Source organism: Orcinus orca, chromosome 3, assembly GCF_937001465.1.
Source record: "Orcinus orca chromosome 3, mOrcOrc1.1, whole genome shotgun sequence".
Taxonomy (NCBI): Eukaryota; Metazoa; Chordata; class Mammalia; order Artiodactyla; family Delphinidae; genus Orcinus; species Orcinus orca.
In genome coordinates this window covers 148,587,749-148,604,923 of record NC_064561.1, presented here as the reverse complement: position 1 = coordinate 148,604,923, position 17,175 = coordinate 148,587,749, and the positions used below count along the sequence as shown (strand labels likewise).

General features: G+C 38.2%; 1 protein-coding gene across 1 annotated transcript in view; it reads right to left on the bottom strand.

Moving 5' to 3' along the window:
* FGF10 (fibroblast growth factor 10) overlaps window positions 1–10,506 on the bottom strand; it is an 80,956-nt gene extending 70,450 nt beyond the window's left edge. The window contains exon 1 of the mRNA XM_004265945.2: window positions 8,830–10,506. Coding sequence (XP_004265993.1) covers window positions 8,830–9,151 — 322 coding nt within the window. The 5' untranslated portion in view covers window positions 9,152–10,506. The remainder of the gene's footprint in view (window positions 1–8,829) is intronic.
* Between the last annotated feature and the right edge of the window lie 6,669 nt (window positions 10,507–17,175).

Below are 17,175 nucleotides of genomic sequence, written 5' to 3'. Positions count from 1 at the left end.
TTTTACTGATGACAACTTGCCCAAGTGATACACTATTGTCTGGCAGTTTGGAGCCTCAAATGCACCCACTTCTGTGTCTACAAAGCTTACTTTTGATCCAGGCCCATAATTGTAATCACTTTTAATCAAAGCCCACACTTTTAACCCCTCTACCCTTCTGCCTCTTTAGCAGGAACTCAGATTTAGCCTTCCTTGCTCTGATACCGTGGCTGCGATTACTTCTGTGGGATTCCTTTTAGATCACAGGTTCTCATTTCAGTTAATTTAACATCCAGTTGAATGCCAGGGATTGGGTTATATTTCCCTCACACCTTTCTTGTCATGTCAGCCCTTTTGCAGTGCTACTCATTAGCTTGATCTCCTTCCTGAGAGTTCAAAACCCTTGTCTTCATCACTCCAGCAAAGCATCTCCTCCTCCTTTCACAGTCTATGTCTAAATGCTCTATGGCCTTTTCTGCTTTTCCTCTGGCTTCTAACATTCTAATTATATGTTTACCATCTCTCTTGCTTCAGCTTTAAAGCATTTATGTAGTTTCATTCGCCAACTTTTTATACCATAATCTGATTAATATCCCTAGCACTTTTTCTCTTCATCTTTGTGGAATCACATCCTTCTATAGAGACATTCCAAAAATGCCCTAGAAATCTGGCTTGCTACATTGCTAATTACTGTTATTAATAACATTGTAAATATATCTCACTTCAGATCATAAATAGTGTAAAAATTAGTGTCATGTTTCCTCATGTTGCAGAATATTAATTTTTCTTTTAATAATTCTATCAATAAATCAAAGCTATCCCTATAGATAGATGGAAATCCATCTGTCTATATCTGTATCGATCTATCTATATAATTTGAAACAAACTGTAAAAAGAAGCTTGGCTTTTAATTATTATTACAGTAACAAACCAATCTAACATACGTAAATAGTCAGATTCTGCATATAATAAAAATAAATCTAGTTCAGCAATCAGTGCCAAAAGGTTCTTTCTTGAGAGAAGTATGTGAATACACATATGCTATGAATTTAAATTTTAACTCCTGTCAGTGTCTCAGTGTTTTCTAATAAAGCTATGTGCATTTCTATATTTGGTCAACCTGAAATACACATGCATGTACGTTTTACATTTTTCCCCTTTGATAACCAGTATTAAAATGAGAACATTCGTTTCATTTTAAAGAGCTACAGTTGGCAGGGGTGTACAGAGAAGCTTTATAATCTAAGTGAGGTTCTGGAAGTTGGAAATATTAAAGACCTCCAAATTAGTGTTCATCTTTTTGAAGTAAACGATGACTTCAAAAAGAAGTAAAATAATTATTTGATTTCTTAAATCATCTTCACTTTCTTTCTCTTATAGGAGTCCAGACAAATGCAAAAAGGTCAGAAAATTGACAAAGTAATTAGTAAGTGTTGCATATACTGAAACAGCTTTTAGAAGAAAGGTGAAATGAATGTGTAGGGAGAGTTACTGGGAACAGAATATTTAACCTGAAGGGAAAATGCAGATTGATGGTTTAGTAACTAGACAATCAGCATCCATTCTCAGAAGGTGCTTATTCGTGGTTTGCCCAGTTCACGAAAGGCAAAGCTTTAAGAAATTGGCCTGAGTGCTGGGATAATGGGACTTCACTGGAGATTCAAAATGAGAAGAGGCACCTGGTGGAGTATGTTGAATTTGCATTGCTGAAGACTTTTTTGCATAGAATATAAACTACATGTTTTGGTTGTTGATGTGCCCAAGTGATACATCCAAAAACAGCTAGGCTACTGGTTCTAAATGTAACATGGGATGCTAAGGAATGATAATGGATGACTTTCTCTTGCTTAAGTGGTATGTAAGGGGTTTAGACATGAGGGAAAAGAAAAAAAAAAAAAAAAGAAAAGAAAAGGAGGAGAAAATAATGAAGTGGTGAAGGGGTGATAAAATATCAGGGATTCACAATGCCTCAGATGGCTGCTATTTCAGACGTATAACTGCCTCAAGATAGAACTATTAGAAAGCAGCTGATGGGTCTTGAATTGTAGATTCTATGAATATGTCAAGTTATCCCCAAACAGGGGCAGTGCTTCAAAAAAGGTTAAGGATGAGCTAACACATATGTTTATCAGTAAAACATGTTAACGTAAGGTCCTTGAAAGAAAAGAATAATGATGATAGGAACTAATAATTATTATGGAAAAATGCCTGTTTAAAAGAATTCTTAATTTTGCAATTAGGATTAATTAATTAGAATTATTAAAGTTAATAATATTTTTAAAGTTCTTAATTTTGCTCTTTAGAATTAAGTTCCAGTTAAACCCTGCTATTCATAATTAAGTTATCACTGTAGTGAAATTATTAGGTTATATTTAGTTGACAGTTACGTGAAGTTGGGGATATATTGACTTAATATTTTACCTCATCTGTTATGGTTAATTAAATGATTCATTAATATCTTAATGTCATTGCTCATTGTAGGAAGCATGCCAAACATTTGAAACTTCCTCATTAATGATAACACACATACTGACAGATTAGATATAGGTAAAGGTAGACAGGTTTAGGCTGAAGAATTATTAGGTGAAGTATAAAATGAGGCAATACTTTACTGCCAGCACCATGAATCTATCAAATGGTAATTGGATGCACGTGTTAGCAGCAGTAAAAAGTCACTGTCCAGTTGTCCACCTTACATGGGAATCTACTCTGAGTGTCACCTTTGATTTATTGTTCCAATTAGGACATAGCGTTCAAAGAAAGAATACAACTGACCTGATTTAAAAGCAAGGAAATCTTTAAGGTCATTATTTTGTGGGTGACCCAGCTCCCTTTTAGATATCTTGAAATTTTCTATTTGTGCAAAATCTGTACTAAATAAATACTTGGTTTTAAACTAATTCTGTAAAACATTGACACATTTTATTCATTAATTCGGTACCAGAGTGTCACTGGTGGCTTCTCAAGGTGCAGGTATATTTTCTTACACTAATTTTATAAGGCACATTTCTAGGTTATCACTTGTTATACCGACTGACCAGCACAGGTAGAGGTAATAGGCACTGAAAGAACAAGTCCCAATTATGAAAAGTAAATATTTTTAATCTGCAAAGCCAAGTAACAAACACCATTTGTCAAATGGCAAAGGTAAATGATCTTAAAACATTGCAATATATCAATACATGAAAAATTAAGATACTTCTGCATAAAAAGCTTGAGACAAAATGAGTTTCATTACTCTGCTAGATTGTAATAAAACTGTATTAAAATTATCATAAATCTTATGCCCAATTTTACTGGAAAATTAAAGGAGAACTTTAATTTCTGGGAGGGAAATGCTAATGTTTTACTTACACTAAGCAAACATCAACTATTAATGCTGACAAATGTTGGAACAGTAATACTAAAAACGTCATCTGAATTACTCTTCATTGCAAAGTTCACAGAATTAATGTTAAGATAGATTAAAATCACTTTGAACTAATACGCATGTATTATTCTTCCTTCTGAAGCATAATAAAGAAATATCATTTGTACTGCAATTTTGGATAAGTGTACAGACATTTAAGGCTTAGGAAAGATGGAGATATTCATAGGCAGCTCATAAATGTGAGGAACATTAGCTCCATTTCAAATGAGCCGTCAACTTTTTTCCAACATTTTGGCTTGTGGAAAGTCAGACGTTTGGATAATAAATGGGGTTTGCCTCTGAACATTAAGGTAATTGTGTAGGAATTTAAAGTGCTCATTCAGGTTCTACCATAAGTTCATTAAAAAATGAAGAAATGAACTGGAGTAAGGCTTTTCGCTCTAAACTGGGTAGTAAAATTGTAGAGGAAAAATGCATGCAGTGGAGTTTCCTTCATTGTATAAGGCACAATTCTTCTTCTTTTAAGCTCTGTGCTTAAACATCATTTTGAAAACACCTGTTTTTAAAGAATGGTGCATGCCTTTCGGTAATAGATTACTAAAATACTCAAGAGCTAGAGATTGGTGTCTCTGAATTCTCATACTCCAGTATTGGCATGTGATTTCTGCCAACTGTTTTCTTGAGTTTCTTGTAGTAGATGGTTATAAATCAGGTTTATAAAGAGGAAACTCTCTGTAATTGTGCATTTTTAATGGATTTATGATAAATCCATCAAAGTGGAGGGTCCATATGGTAGGAATGCAGTAAAGGTAACAGGACAGTGTCATGTAAACATTAAATAGTGCCTTCCACCTTCATAAATCCTCGATCCTCATGATTAAATGCTGCCAGTTATAAATTATGCAACCAAGCTCTAGAAACAACCACAACTTAAATAAGACACCAGTGGAAGCCATAAGTTTTATATAGGTTTTTCTTCCCAGAAAACTGTTGTATATTTATTAGGAGATAATGTTCAAGTCCTTATTTTCCTCAAAAATTATTTTCTTATTTAATTTCCTAAAATAAGCTCTAGTCCTGATTAAAAAGTAATAATGTAAACCTTATTTACAAGACAATAATCAGTCATTTCTATGTGGTGGAATACCTTTTTGATTTGCGGAGTCATTTTAAAGCTTCAGGTCTCTAAGATTTGCTCCTTTTAGAGTCATACATCAGAAGTTTCTTCAGCAGCCCAATTTCACACTTGTACTTACAATCAAATTGTTTTATTACATGTGGGAACAATTAAACATTTGGCCCTCAGCTGTAAACAATTACTATATACAATGATATTCCTGGATTTTTCTTAGTCATGTATTCCTAATGCCTTCTGTGAGATGGATGTATGTGTACATTGTGTGTCCATGAGCAGTTATATTCTCAAATGTAATATCAAAAGAGAGATTTCACCCAGAGAATGCACTAACATTGTCTGATAACATGCAGATACCTACAATAATAACTTTAACATACTCACTCTGTTCCACTGTCATTTTATTGCTTTTCCAATTTCCTTCTGATGAACAGTTGGTGTGCATAGCAAAAAGCAATTAAGGATCTGGATACTTTGGTTTTTAGAGTTTTGTGGTGTCTACTTCTGATATATCGACAGCAATGTTGTCAGTAGTAGCGAGGTAGAAGAAATAAGTAATGATAAAACCAAATCGACTTGGGCTTTAATCTGGCTCTGTCAGTTTCTAGTTGAATGACCTTGGGTAATTTACTTTTTTTTTTTTTTTTTTTTTTAATTTACTTTTTTTCAGGGTTAGTTTTCATATTTGAAAAATGTGGATAGTCCTATCTAAATCACAGAACTATTATGAGTGTTAAATGAGATATGTATTTAAAGAAATAGGGCACATACTGCATACTCAGTGCACACTGATTTCTCTAATGTCTCACATACTCCTTTCCTGAAAAGACTCATAAGCACTGTGGCTTTCCATTTTGAGAGTATCTATCCTTGACTCTCTCAAGTTTAGGGATACATATTCTTTTCACTAGACTCCCCTTTTCTATACGTGACAATCAGGGGAGTAGCCCACAGCTGTTTTACTCACATCCAGAAATAAGTCCACTGGTTCCAGTTGCACGGGTACCTAACAGCTGTATCCAGCCTTTCTAGTAGGCCAGAACTGGAGACGAGTGGTAATGTTTCAAGGGCAAAGCTCTAGATGTAAAGAATGATATAACAAACCTAAATGAGCCCGAGCATATCTAGTGACAGATACGCCACAGCGATTCTAAATTATTCAAGCTTTCTCAGACTTCTAGCAGGAGAAACATAATTCATCACTGCTCCCTTTATTCTACTCTCATATAATGGCAAAGGAGCAAACAAAAAATACCCCACCCCTAAAAATTTATAATAATCACTCAAAATGGAGAAGAGTTTCTCTAGCACATGTAATATTTTTAGAACCATCCAATTTCTGGGAACCAACTTTGGAGGTAGAAGTTAAAAATGATTTTTCAGTGCTCAAGGGTGATTTCCTTACTTCTCTTTTGTTAGCATTTTGCTGGCAAAAAGCCAGTAAAACAGTTGTTTAATTACCCAGGACCATCACAAACATGTAACCTCTTAGATAAGCTGTTACTGTATTTTAGCAGCAGTAATACTAGGGTCAAAAGTAACAGAGAAAATTAAGCTTCAAATAAGCAAACCTTAAAAGAACAGCTTTGTGTATTGAGAATAATTAATAACTTGTTTAGGAAAATGTCACTGAAATGTGGTTTTTGGACAAGGAACTGACACTCTTCAGAGGTTAGATACCCTAATATTTAACAGGCTACCATTTGGTGGGCTGGCTGGCTGGTTACCCTGTAGGCATAGCAAAAGTTTGTTCTCATGTAATTATGCAACATTTAGACAATATCTTAATGATACCATGTAGTTCAGCTGAATCAGTCCAGCTGGAAACTGTAGCAGCATTCTGATTACCCAGCCACATGTGAAATGAAAGCTGTTTCAACCTCTACTATTCACTTGCTATGTCTTGATACAGATGTTCTTGGAAAACCTAAATTATTTATGGTTTGACATTATTTAACATAGCAAGCTCCACCCCCTTTCATTTTCAACCATTGATTACGATTGCATTACTATATGATATTATAATTTTAACAGGGACTATTAGTTATCATTTATCACATGGAAGACGTATTAGTATATTTTAAACAGGATGAAAATTTTCCACACTTGTTTTTACACGATAAAAATCATATACTTTTCTCTTTGCAGATAATTCTTACTGTAAAAAGATATTTTAATGTGTACACTGGAAAACATTTGCTAAATGGTTAATCACACAGTGATCATTATTTTAGAAAATGGTAATTTAAGTTGCATAAATAAACCACTATAGATTGCTCCTTACATCACATCATAAAGACACTTAAAATACAGCAATAGCAAAGTCAAGTTAGTGTAAAAAAAAATTTGCTCAAGGTTAACACTCTGAAATTTTATTATATTTCTTTGAGTTATTTCCATGAACTAAAAATACAAAGAATTTCAGTCCCTGTGAATTTTTTTTTTTTTTTATCTCCCAGCTCACTCTTCAGTAAGTGTTTGGGCCACTTCTTCCCCATCGTCCTACCTGGATGATATCACAACTCTTGTGTTTTAGAAGTGAATAAAAGTATTAAAATTTTAAATTAATAACCATAACATCTATACATCATATCTAATAAATTCAGGTAACAAGTTACTTTGGAGCAAAAAAAAAAAAATGACATTACTTCAGCCACTTCTTATGAATAAGAATGGAAAAAATATAGGTAATGGACTATAGGTACATCTCTGGTAGTAAACATCAAATGGAATACTTTAAAACACTTACACAAATCTTTTTTATTACTTGTAAACATATTGTTAATTTTAGTAAATGGAAATAGCAGCTGAGGAGGAACAGAAGTTAATGTTGAAGGTATGTGAGTCCCCAAGTAAGAAATATGTCTTATTTCTTGTAAATCTTTATTTTAAAAAGATAATGCTAAGTTCTTCTTAACTGTCTTTCCCATTAATACCAGATACTTTCTGGGCTAAGGAATCATGAAGTATATGACTCATGTATTTAAGTTAGCTAGCAAATATATGCTTGGAATTCCCAAACAACTGACACAAAAAAATCCTTTGAAAAGGTGACTTGGAACCACCTTTGAGATAATGCTAAATGGTCATTAAAGATGTTTAAATGTTATTGTCTTCAGTGTGCCATTACATAGCCTCAGGGATCCTTTCAAATTGCAATCAATAGAGGATGAATAAGTCTCACCACTTGAAAGTAAGCAGGAAAGGAAGCCAACAGAGTAATCTGGCTTTGCTGGACTGATTCAGGAAGAGACACAATGTTCACTCCTCCTCTTCTGGTTCTCCCTCCCCCTACCCAACCCACATCCCTGCAAGAAAGAAAGAAGAGAAAGAGCTAAAGAAGGAAAGAGGGAGGGAGAAAGGAAAAAGGCAAGAAATCCAAGGATGGAGCATAATTTGTACTGAGGTGAAAACCTCATCCTATGGGATAAACCAACACCATGGAAACAGACTTATGACTTTTACTTTGAAAATAAAAGAATGACAATGAAATTTGTGTGAGGTCTGTGTGACTCCAGTCCCAGATGTTTACAGTGCTGTAGTACTATGGCTCTGCAATATGAGAGGTTTGAGAAGAAACGAGTACAACAGGACACCACAAAGCAGCGCATATGCTATTGACAATGCAGACATGAGCATCATGTTACCAAGAGAGAAGGCAGGCAGAAGACAAATAGCAGCGGTGGTGCCTGAAAAGCTAACTTCATGGACTGCAATCACTCAAACCAACATGAGGGACCAAAAAAAAAATCAAAACCAGAAAAATGCTTTTGCTCCTATCTAGAGGGGTGGTAGGGTAAAGGGATGGGGGTGGGGGAGAGTGAAATTGACTTTTCTTTCTTAAATAAAGTTCCCATAAAGTCCCTATAATTGACAGCGGATAATTATTTTCAGCTTGAGGAAACTGTCCTGAAACTCTTAATAAGATTGCCAGCCAAAAGAACAAAATGTGTTTACTTGAGCCATTTCCAGAAGGGAGGGAAAGGAGACCTTGGGGTGAGGTGGGGAAAGGCGATGGAGACAGAGAGGGGCATCTATGCACTGCAACAACTCTTGGGCGCCCTGCGTGGTCCCGCGAGTGACAAGCCAGAGAGACGGGGCGGGCAGGGTGGCAAAGAGCCTGGGTGGGGGGTGGGAGGGAGCGCGCTACGGGGAGGGGGTTAGGCGGCGCAATGTATACACCCGGGGGGGGGGGGGTGATTTAGTGTGAAAGTATTCCACTTAATCATTTTACAGGAGTTGGGGACGTAAATATTTAGCTGGCCACATCTGGAACAGATTCCCCCCCCCCTCCGTGGGGTGGGGTGGATAATTGGAAGGAGGGGAGCGCGCATTTGTTACTTACTGTACGGGCAGTTCTCCTTCTTGGTACCGCTGACCTTCCCGTTCTCAATCTTGAGAAAGTACTTGGTGAAAGAGAAGAGCTTTCTCCAGCGGACATCTCCTTGGAGGTGATTGTAGCTCCGCACATGCCTCCCCGCACTGGAAGGAGAGGAGAAGGACGAGGAAGAAGAGGAGTTGGTGGCCTCTGGTGACACCATGCCCTGACCAAGGGCTTGGCAGGTGACAGGGACGGAAGACACTAAGAACAGCAACAAGAAGCAGCAGCAGCAGCCGGGCAGGTGGGGAAAGGCTGAGGCACAATGTGTCAGTATCCATTTCCACATTGTACTGAAACTCTCGGCACTGGAAATTGTCTCATCAGAAGGAACATACTGGAACGGTAAGACCTGGTGCGAGGCAAGGAGACAGCTGGAGGTGGCGGCCGCTGGTTAGCTCCCTCTGGGCTCGGATCTGGCCAGAAGTGAAAGCACCAACATCCATAACTCCTCGGAAGGGCCGGCTGCCTCTTCTCGCTCCTTTCTCGGATCCGCTGCCGCGCGCCCCTCGGTCTCCCGGTGAATGTGGACGTGGGTGGCCGCAGTAGCAGGAGCTGGTGGTGGCCGTCGTGGTGTGGGTAACCCTCGATCTTCGCTCCCCCGGGAGTTACTTTGTTCTCTTCTTCACTCCTTTCTTCACCATGTTAGATGCAGAAAAAGGTCTGAAAAACAGATGACAGCACGGTGAACAAAACCCAAAGGGGCTGGGGTGGGAGGCTGGGGGAGGTATCTGCGCCCTTCTGCGGTTGGCACCTTCTGGTCCCTCTCCGCACAGCCCCAGCTTGCTGGCCAGTTCTAAAAGTGAGTCCCTTTGAGTTGTCAGAACTGGAGTCAGCTGCCCGGTCGCCGTTGTTCTCTTCCCCCTCTTGCTTTCTCTTTTTGGTGGTGCCTGTTGATTTGAAGCCTCCAGAAAGTCACTTCTTGTTTGGAGGGGATGGCGGTTGGTGTTTTGTTTGGCCCTATTTCCCTCCCCCCGCCGCCCCCCTTCCTTTGGAAAGCCCGCTTGTAAACAGGTTGAAGCCTGGAGTCTAAATGTCAGTGATTCTAAGCCAGAGGTGGGCTCTGCCTCTGCTGGCCAAACCTCATTTGCAGGGGTGGAGAAGCGGGGGGCGGGCGGGGGGAAAGGGGGTCAAACGGCGGTGGGACATCTGAAACCCTCGGCTGCTGGGAACGCCGAGGAGAGGGAGGGGGAGGGGGCAGGGAGTGGGGAGAGCAGGGGAGCCAGGAGAAGGGAGCGCGATGCCTCTGCCTGGGGCTCGGGGGCTGCGGGTCCTTTCCTCGCCACCCGGGCCGCCGCAGCCTGCAGCCTCCGCCAGCGCCTCCAGCTTGGGCTAATTGCTGCGAAAGCGTCCTTGTGCTCGCAGCGCTGGTCACCGGAGCGAGCAGTATCCTCACGCTTTCCGAGTTTTGCTGTCTTCCAGTCTGAACCAATCCCCTCTGGGGAGCCCCTTTCTCACTTGTTTTCCAGTATAGGATTTTTTATTTATTTTTTCCTTTTGGCAGTGAAGTACTTGAGAGCCACCTGGAGCCTGGGGTTTGGCTGACTTTTTTTTCCCCCCTCGCTCGCAGAAGCAGGGGAGGGCTGAGGGAGAAAACAGAAGATGCTGAGGATAAACCCTCCAAGGCAGTAGATTATAAACTGGTGGGAGCGAGCAAAGAAAAGGAAGACATAATTAGCTTCCTTTCCTCCTCTTCTGCCAGCTTCCAAGGAGGTCTCTGCTTTAATGAATCACTGATTTCTCGCTTCCTTTGCTGAAGTAAAAAGTTCACACTTTGGCCCTCTCTGACTTTTAAGCTCAGGGAGATTTATCACCACCCCTAAAAGTCGCCTCTCTCGGCGCAAATGAAATCAGGGACCGAAATGACCGATTTCTGATAGCTAACAAGGGTCGTTTACAGAATAACGCGTGCACTTCAAAGCGAACTCACTTTATTGAGATTGTGAAGATTTAACCATACGATTTTGCCGAATATTCTGCTGGTTCCTAGGCAATTTCCTTTGCACTTTGCCGTCAAGAGGTATTTTCTTTCTTCTGTCTTCAAATTTTAATGTTTAAAGGGCTCTATTTTATAAAATAACTGTACCACCAGTCTCCCTCTCTTTTTCACATTCACCACCCTGAAACTCCTTCATTGCTAATAAACTTGCTCATGTCTCAGGTACAGACAGAATCAAGTCCCTGGCTAGGCAGCCTTTGCCAAGGATTAAGAGGCACAAAGAAGGAGATACTGTGATAATCCGTTCCAATCTTAGTAAGAATTCCTAGAGAGTCTCTTTAAGAATTACTCTAAACTAGGGACAGCCTGACTGGAAGAAGTGACTGAAGATGTATTGGTATAAAGTATTTATGTTCTGTAAGGCAGTTGGACCTTTGTGTTATGTTGAAGCATGTGAAATTGCCAGTATTTTATGGTTTTTGACCTTCAAAAGTGGCAGTTTCATATGGTTCAACCTAATTTTTAGGCAGCTATCCTAAGAGGATGAATCACTTCAAGGTGAACTTGGGAGTTTGACCTCTGCAACTGTAATTCGGAGGGAACTAATCAGGCGAGCTTGTGTATATGCTACAAACCAGAGTCCCTGCAATGTGCATTTGGTCTCAGTCTTCATTGAACAGGAGAAAAGACAAAGAAATTTAAAAATCTACCTTTGGAAATGGGCTTTAGGAATATTGCCTAATTATGTTGTTTGGTGACTTGAAAAATGACTTTACACCGTGCTCTTATAGTTTCCTGTGCATTCAGAGCCTTTGAAACAGAACATTTTAATACTAGAATCAGGATTTTAACTGCATTATTTATAAACCATTGCAATGCTTATTCAGAAGACTTTGACAATGTGGTACACACAGTAGATTTTTATATTCAATGTAATTAGCTCTGATTTCTGTAGCTATTAATTGGAGAGTTAAGCAAATAAAGAGCATATGTCAAACAAGTCTGGTTCTTTCATTAAAGCATGGATATTTAAAAATAAACTCACAGTGCTAATTTCAATTTTCTAGTTCACTGTTTTATACCTGAGCTGAAAAATGCCTAAAAAAGAGTGTAGTGTTTCTAAGGAAATAGTTTCAGCCCAGTTGTTCAGCTGAATCCAAATGTTTGAATTGACAAGTAATTAAACCTACATATTTTTTTGAAAATAAAAATATGTTTGATGAAACCGTACAATAAAAATCCTGCCATGAAAAGTTATTATTTTGAGGTTTCTCTGCACTGGGCACCAACAGTATTGGTGCCAGCTTGAGATCATTTCAATTCTTTTAACTCATAATAGACAACCCCCCACCCCAAACCTCGAAAGTAGTCTCTCTGTCTCTCTCTGTCTCTCTCTGTCTCTGTCTCTCTCTCTCACGCATACACACTCTCTCGTCTCTCTTTCACACACACACACATCTACCAACTTTCTTCTCCAGTAGAAGAAGTTGTTCAGACATTTAAGTGAGAGGTTTTGTGTTTTTATTCTGTCCTAAATGGGAAAAATACATCTTTAAAACTTCCATATTAAAATCTGCTTGCGGCAGGTGCAGTGTTTAAAAGTTCTAGAGCCCTTTCGCCTCTCTTCTGTACAGCGTGATGACAGGAAGGGCATTTACAAAACAGCCCAAAGGAAAAGCTGACATAGCTTTTTAGATTATATCTCATTCTTCTTTCTCTTTTCTGTACAGCCTTTCTTTTATAGCACAGTTGAATCCCTAAATACTTCACTGCTTTGCATTGTTAGGTCACCTCTTAGGTTAGCCCGAGAAAGCCTGAGAAAAGTTCCACAGGAAAGATGCACTATTTAACGGAATTCAATCTCTCCCAATAGATTCGAATCACTAACATAAATGTATGAATGTAGATTATATCTCTGTAATGAGGCCTGAATCATTCTCAGTTACTTCAAAGGACTGAAATTCTACCTTCCTTTTTTAGCAGCAATAATCAGGTCTTAATGGATTCCTTTATTAATTGTTTCTCTGCAACGATTGAAAAGGACAGTACAAGCTTCAGATTAGAATGGTACCTACTAATTCTAAAAGGCAGTTTTTCTCTTCTTTCCAACCTCTGGAAGGCATGCTTTATTTCTATGCCCTAAACATATCCAGTAATGTTAGGCTAAATCTTTACTGGGGGAAATAGATGTGGCCTTTTGTTAAACACGATGTCTTGAGAAATTATTGAGGCTTTTAAAAGCAAGACTGTGGCAGCAGCCATCGAAGAATCCTAAAACGTGGTTATTTCACCTCAGAGAAGCAGTTTGTGTATTTGCTTCCAGATCTTTCAGTAGCTATTCTGTTGAAGCAGTTGGATTCTTTATGTTGCCTGGCACTATCTGTGGTTCACTTACAAGATGTGTGTTCTATTATGTGCGATGTTATTGGCAGTGTCAGTAAGCTGCTTTAAATAATACCAAGTCAGGTCAAAAGTCAGCCAGCCTGTTCTACAAAGTAGACATGTGCAGGCCTCATTTTTGAAGTGTGCAGTGCAGCCTTTATGAGTATGTACTCCAGCTCGTTTTTTCTTTGGGATACGGAAGATGCCAGTTTTAAGGCTTTGTTGGGACTTGTGATCTTACTAGGATGCAGCTAGAGATGATAATAGTCATAATATCTGGGGGAAAATAAAATAGTGATATCTTATTGGTTTTTAACTAGGGGTTTCAAATGAAAGGAAAAGAGGTCTTACCTCATGGAGAGTAGTGTAATACTGCAGAGCCAATGGGACTCTTAGCAATAATTGAATCTAACTCATTCATTTCATAGGTGAATGAACAACTGATGCCCAAGTCACTCAGTGGTAGAACAGAGTTTGGAACTCGGGTACTAGGTTATGGGCTATTGTCCTAATTTTTTGGTAACACCTGTCTTGTCTATTTTCTCTTTTCCCCTTTCTGCTCCTCTTCTCCTTATCATTGACCACTCATCACTCTAATGTCGGAGATGCCAGCGGGGAAATGATAAAAAGGGTTAGGAGGCTTTACTTATGGAAAACCAATATTTCTTTGTTACAGTAGATTAGCCAGAGAAAAGTAATAAAATAGTTTAGTGTTGAATTATTAAGTACCAGTTGACTAGCCAAATAAATATTGAGATTTATTTGGCAAAGGGGGCTATTTTATCAAAGCCTGTGAAATGAACACAATTGGAAAGCAATGTATATACATATTTCCAGAATATTCAAGGATTTTTTAAAATATATAATCTGAGTTTATAAGTTATCCTCCAGAAAATTTATGGCAACTTCTAGAAAAGTAGATTTATAATTTGATTCTTCTTTCTGTATTCTACTATTAAGTTTCTGTAAAGCAGTAAGATATTTCAGAGCATAAGTATTGGCTTAAACAATGTTTTTCAAAGTTTGAAACTAATGTAAATTTCCTATTCCCTAGCTTTCAGACAGACTTAATGATCTCTTATTGAGAAGGAAAAATGGTCAAGATGGTGAAAAGGACCTTTTGAAGGAAAATATATTCTATATAAGGATGTTTAAATCATATAATAAATCACCAAAAATTCCTGGAAACTGAACTCTGCATCTTGGCACCAAACACAACAAACATATTTCCACAAAGCTGCTGTTTGTCTCCTTCCAGCTGATGGTAAACAGAACCTTCCCTTGACAAAGCTGTGAAGTCTCTGAAGAGTTCTGTTTGTTTTCTGTGTTCTCAGCTGTCCCTTTGTCAAAATGTGCCTCCTTTCACTTCAAGCTCTCTAGGTTTCTTAGTCATGTATCCTAGATCAAAATTTTAAGCATTTAGATCTCAGTCATTTATGTTTGTGAATTAATTGGCAGGTAATAACGTTTTCTTTAAAGTTGCAATGCTTTATAACAACAGACATTTGTAGTATCTTCATTTCTCCATCCATTCACTGATTGGTTTTTATTCAACTAATGTTTATTGATACCTATTGTGTGCTAGCTGGGCATTGTACATTTTTCAGGATTTTACCAATAAATGAGAGCAATTTACCTTGCAAAGAGCATGAATGAATGAATGAATGAACAAATGAATGATTTTAGGCACTTTATTATTGATGGAAAAAACAGGGTTATCTTAGGACTCAGACAGCAAATAGAGAGATTGAGAAGAGAAAGAAGAGCCCCTGAAATTTCTTTCTGGTTGTTCTACTCCTTACAGGAAGAGCTGAAGGAAACCCTGAACTCTATTCTCAGCTTCATGAAGGAGCAAGACTCGATCTTTGGCGGCTTTATGGCCCTGGCACAACCCCTACAGTTTCTCCTGCACTCTGGGGATTTTGGCTATGTCCTTTCTGCTAACTGAATCTGACTCGGTTTCTTTTCCTTCTATTCTCAGACTCCTGGATGCACATTTTGTGTTTTCTAGCTCTAGAAATATGTTAATTATTTCCCACTAAGAGTTCCCTAATCTATCTGCTGCTGTGTGCTTCCCATTAAAACATACATATCATCAAATATAATTTGACCTAACATCCGTTCTCCCTATTTGACAAATTTTTCTCTGATAAATAGACTTTGACAAAGATTTATTATCAATGAATTAGTATTCATAGAATATTACAAATTAGTATTAACAGAAATATTATTGTTTTGGAGGAATGCAATATGCACGGTGCTGGTTTTTCTTGGGTTGGTCCCCAGACCGATTTTCTGCCCTTTTCTGCTCAGCTCTGTTCTGACATCTCTGCATCACCAGTGTCCCTTGGACGGATGGATGACTTGCAGTTGGTTTTGGCAGTGGGGGAATGGGATCTTCAGAAGATTAGAGAACTTCTGGGTATTTCTTCCTCTCCTCCTCTTTGTTTCAGTGTCACTTTTCTAGGAGTGTCTGTGTCCCTCCAGATCCTCTCCTCCAGGGCTCCAGCTACCACTGGAGTTCCTACAATATTTCCTCCCCTCAGCCCTGAAGTGCAAGGAGTGGTAACAGTTCCTCTCTATTGCTAATCTGCATCATCCTTTGCTCTTTCCTTTCACATACATACACCTCTATAACTAGTAATTTTGTTCAAGTCTCTTCACATGAAGCAATGAGGGTAAATTTTGTGTCCTAGTCAGGACACCAACTACGGTATATATATTCTGATAACCAGCGTATAATAATATACATTTTGTATATATGCAAAACTCCACAGGGGAGTGTAATTTAATACAAAGTACCTTGGGGAGCATCTAGTGCTTGCTTGACGTGCTATATTCCTTGAGCTGTACGAAAGATAACGACACATGTCATTTGCCCTCAAGAAGTGTACAATCTAGTATTAAGTTTTGATTGATTATCGTGGAAGTTTTTTAATTTGGTGAATGATTTTGAAGTACAAAATTAAAGAGTAGAACATTTTGGCTACCAAATGTGCAATAGAACACTTTTACATAAATAAATTTAGAAAAGGAATTCAGTAAAGTAGAAATTGTGTTCATAAAAAGGATATGTATTTGTGGAAAGCTATAAAAAGCTCTATATTAAAATTAGCTTTCTTCTTTTTAGTCTGGTATGAAAATTTAACTGTTTCCTAATTTAAATCTTTACTAATCTTTAAAAATCATTAATTTTTTGTGAGTAAATTTGTTGTACTAACTGACCTTTGCTTATAGTTTAGTGAAGAAAGGAAGGAGGGGAATTAACAGTATTATTTTCTGGACTACTTTGTTTTTATATAAAAACAAATCTTTAAGAACAGAGATGTAGGCAGGCTTGAAATATACAGTTGGGCATAAAACTGGTTATGGTACCAAAACTCCCCAAATTAAATACATATACAGATAATTTTGTGAGCTGACCACCTTTCAGACAATTCCACAAATTTGACAGCAGTATAATTTGTTATAGAAATCAATATAGCCTAGAATATATGGAGCGCAGATCAAGGATTTCACTTCTATCCTCTCACTTTATCACCCTGAACAATGATAAAGCCTTATAGCTGGAAAAGAGTTTTAACTTCCTTAGTTCTTTGTAGGTGAAAAAGGAAGAAGAGAAAAGGCCTGGGAAGATGAAGCAAGCTGTTCAGGATGACAGTGATGAGCCAGTACGTATGCACTAAAATAGCAAATTGCAAGAATTTCAGCTTTCACATACTTAATGGATGTAATCTCCTTGCAAGAACAACAGTGGCCCCTGCTGAGGCTGTGGGACAGGGAGGGAGAAAAGGAACATTTCAGAATCTCCAGGGCATTTAGCATGCTGTTTGGAGAATTCTCAGGGTTTATTCCAGTGCGTGCCTTTAGAAGAGCAAGTCCCTGTGGTTAACATATGAAGTTACCCCCGAATTAGGAGAGCATCTACATAAATCCTAGCTAAGGGGTAAAGAGATTGCTCTTGGAATAATAGTTCAAAATATGTCATTTTA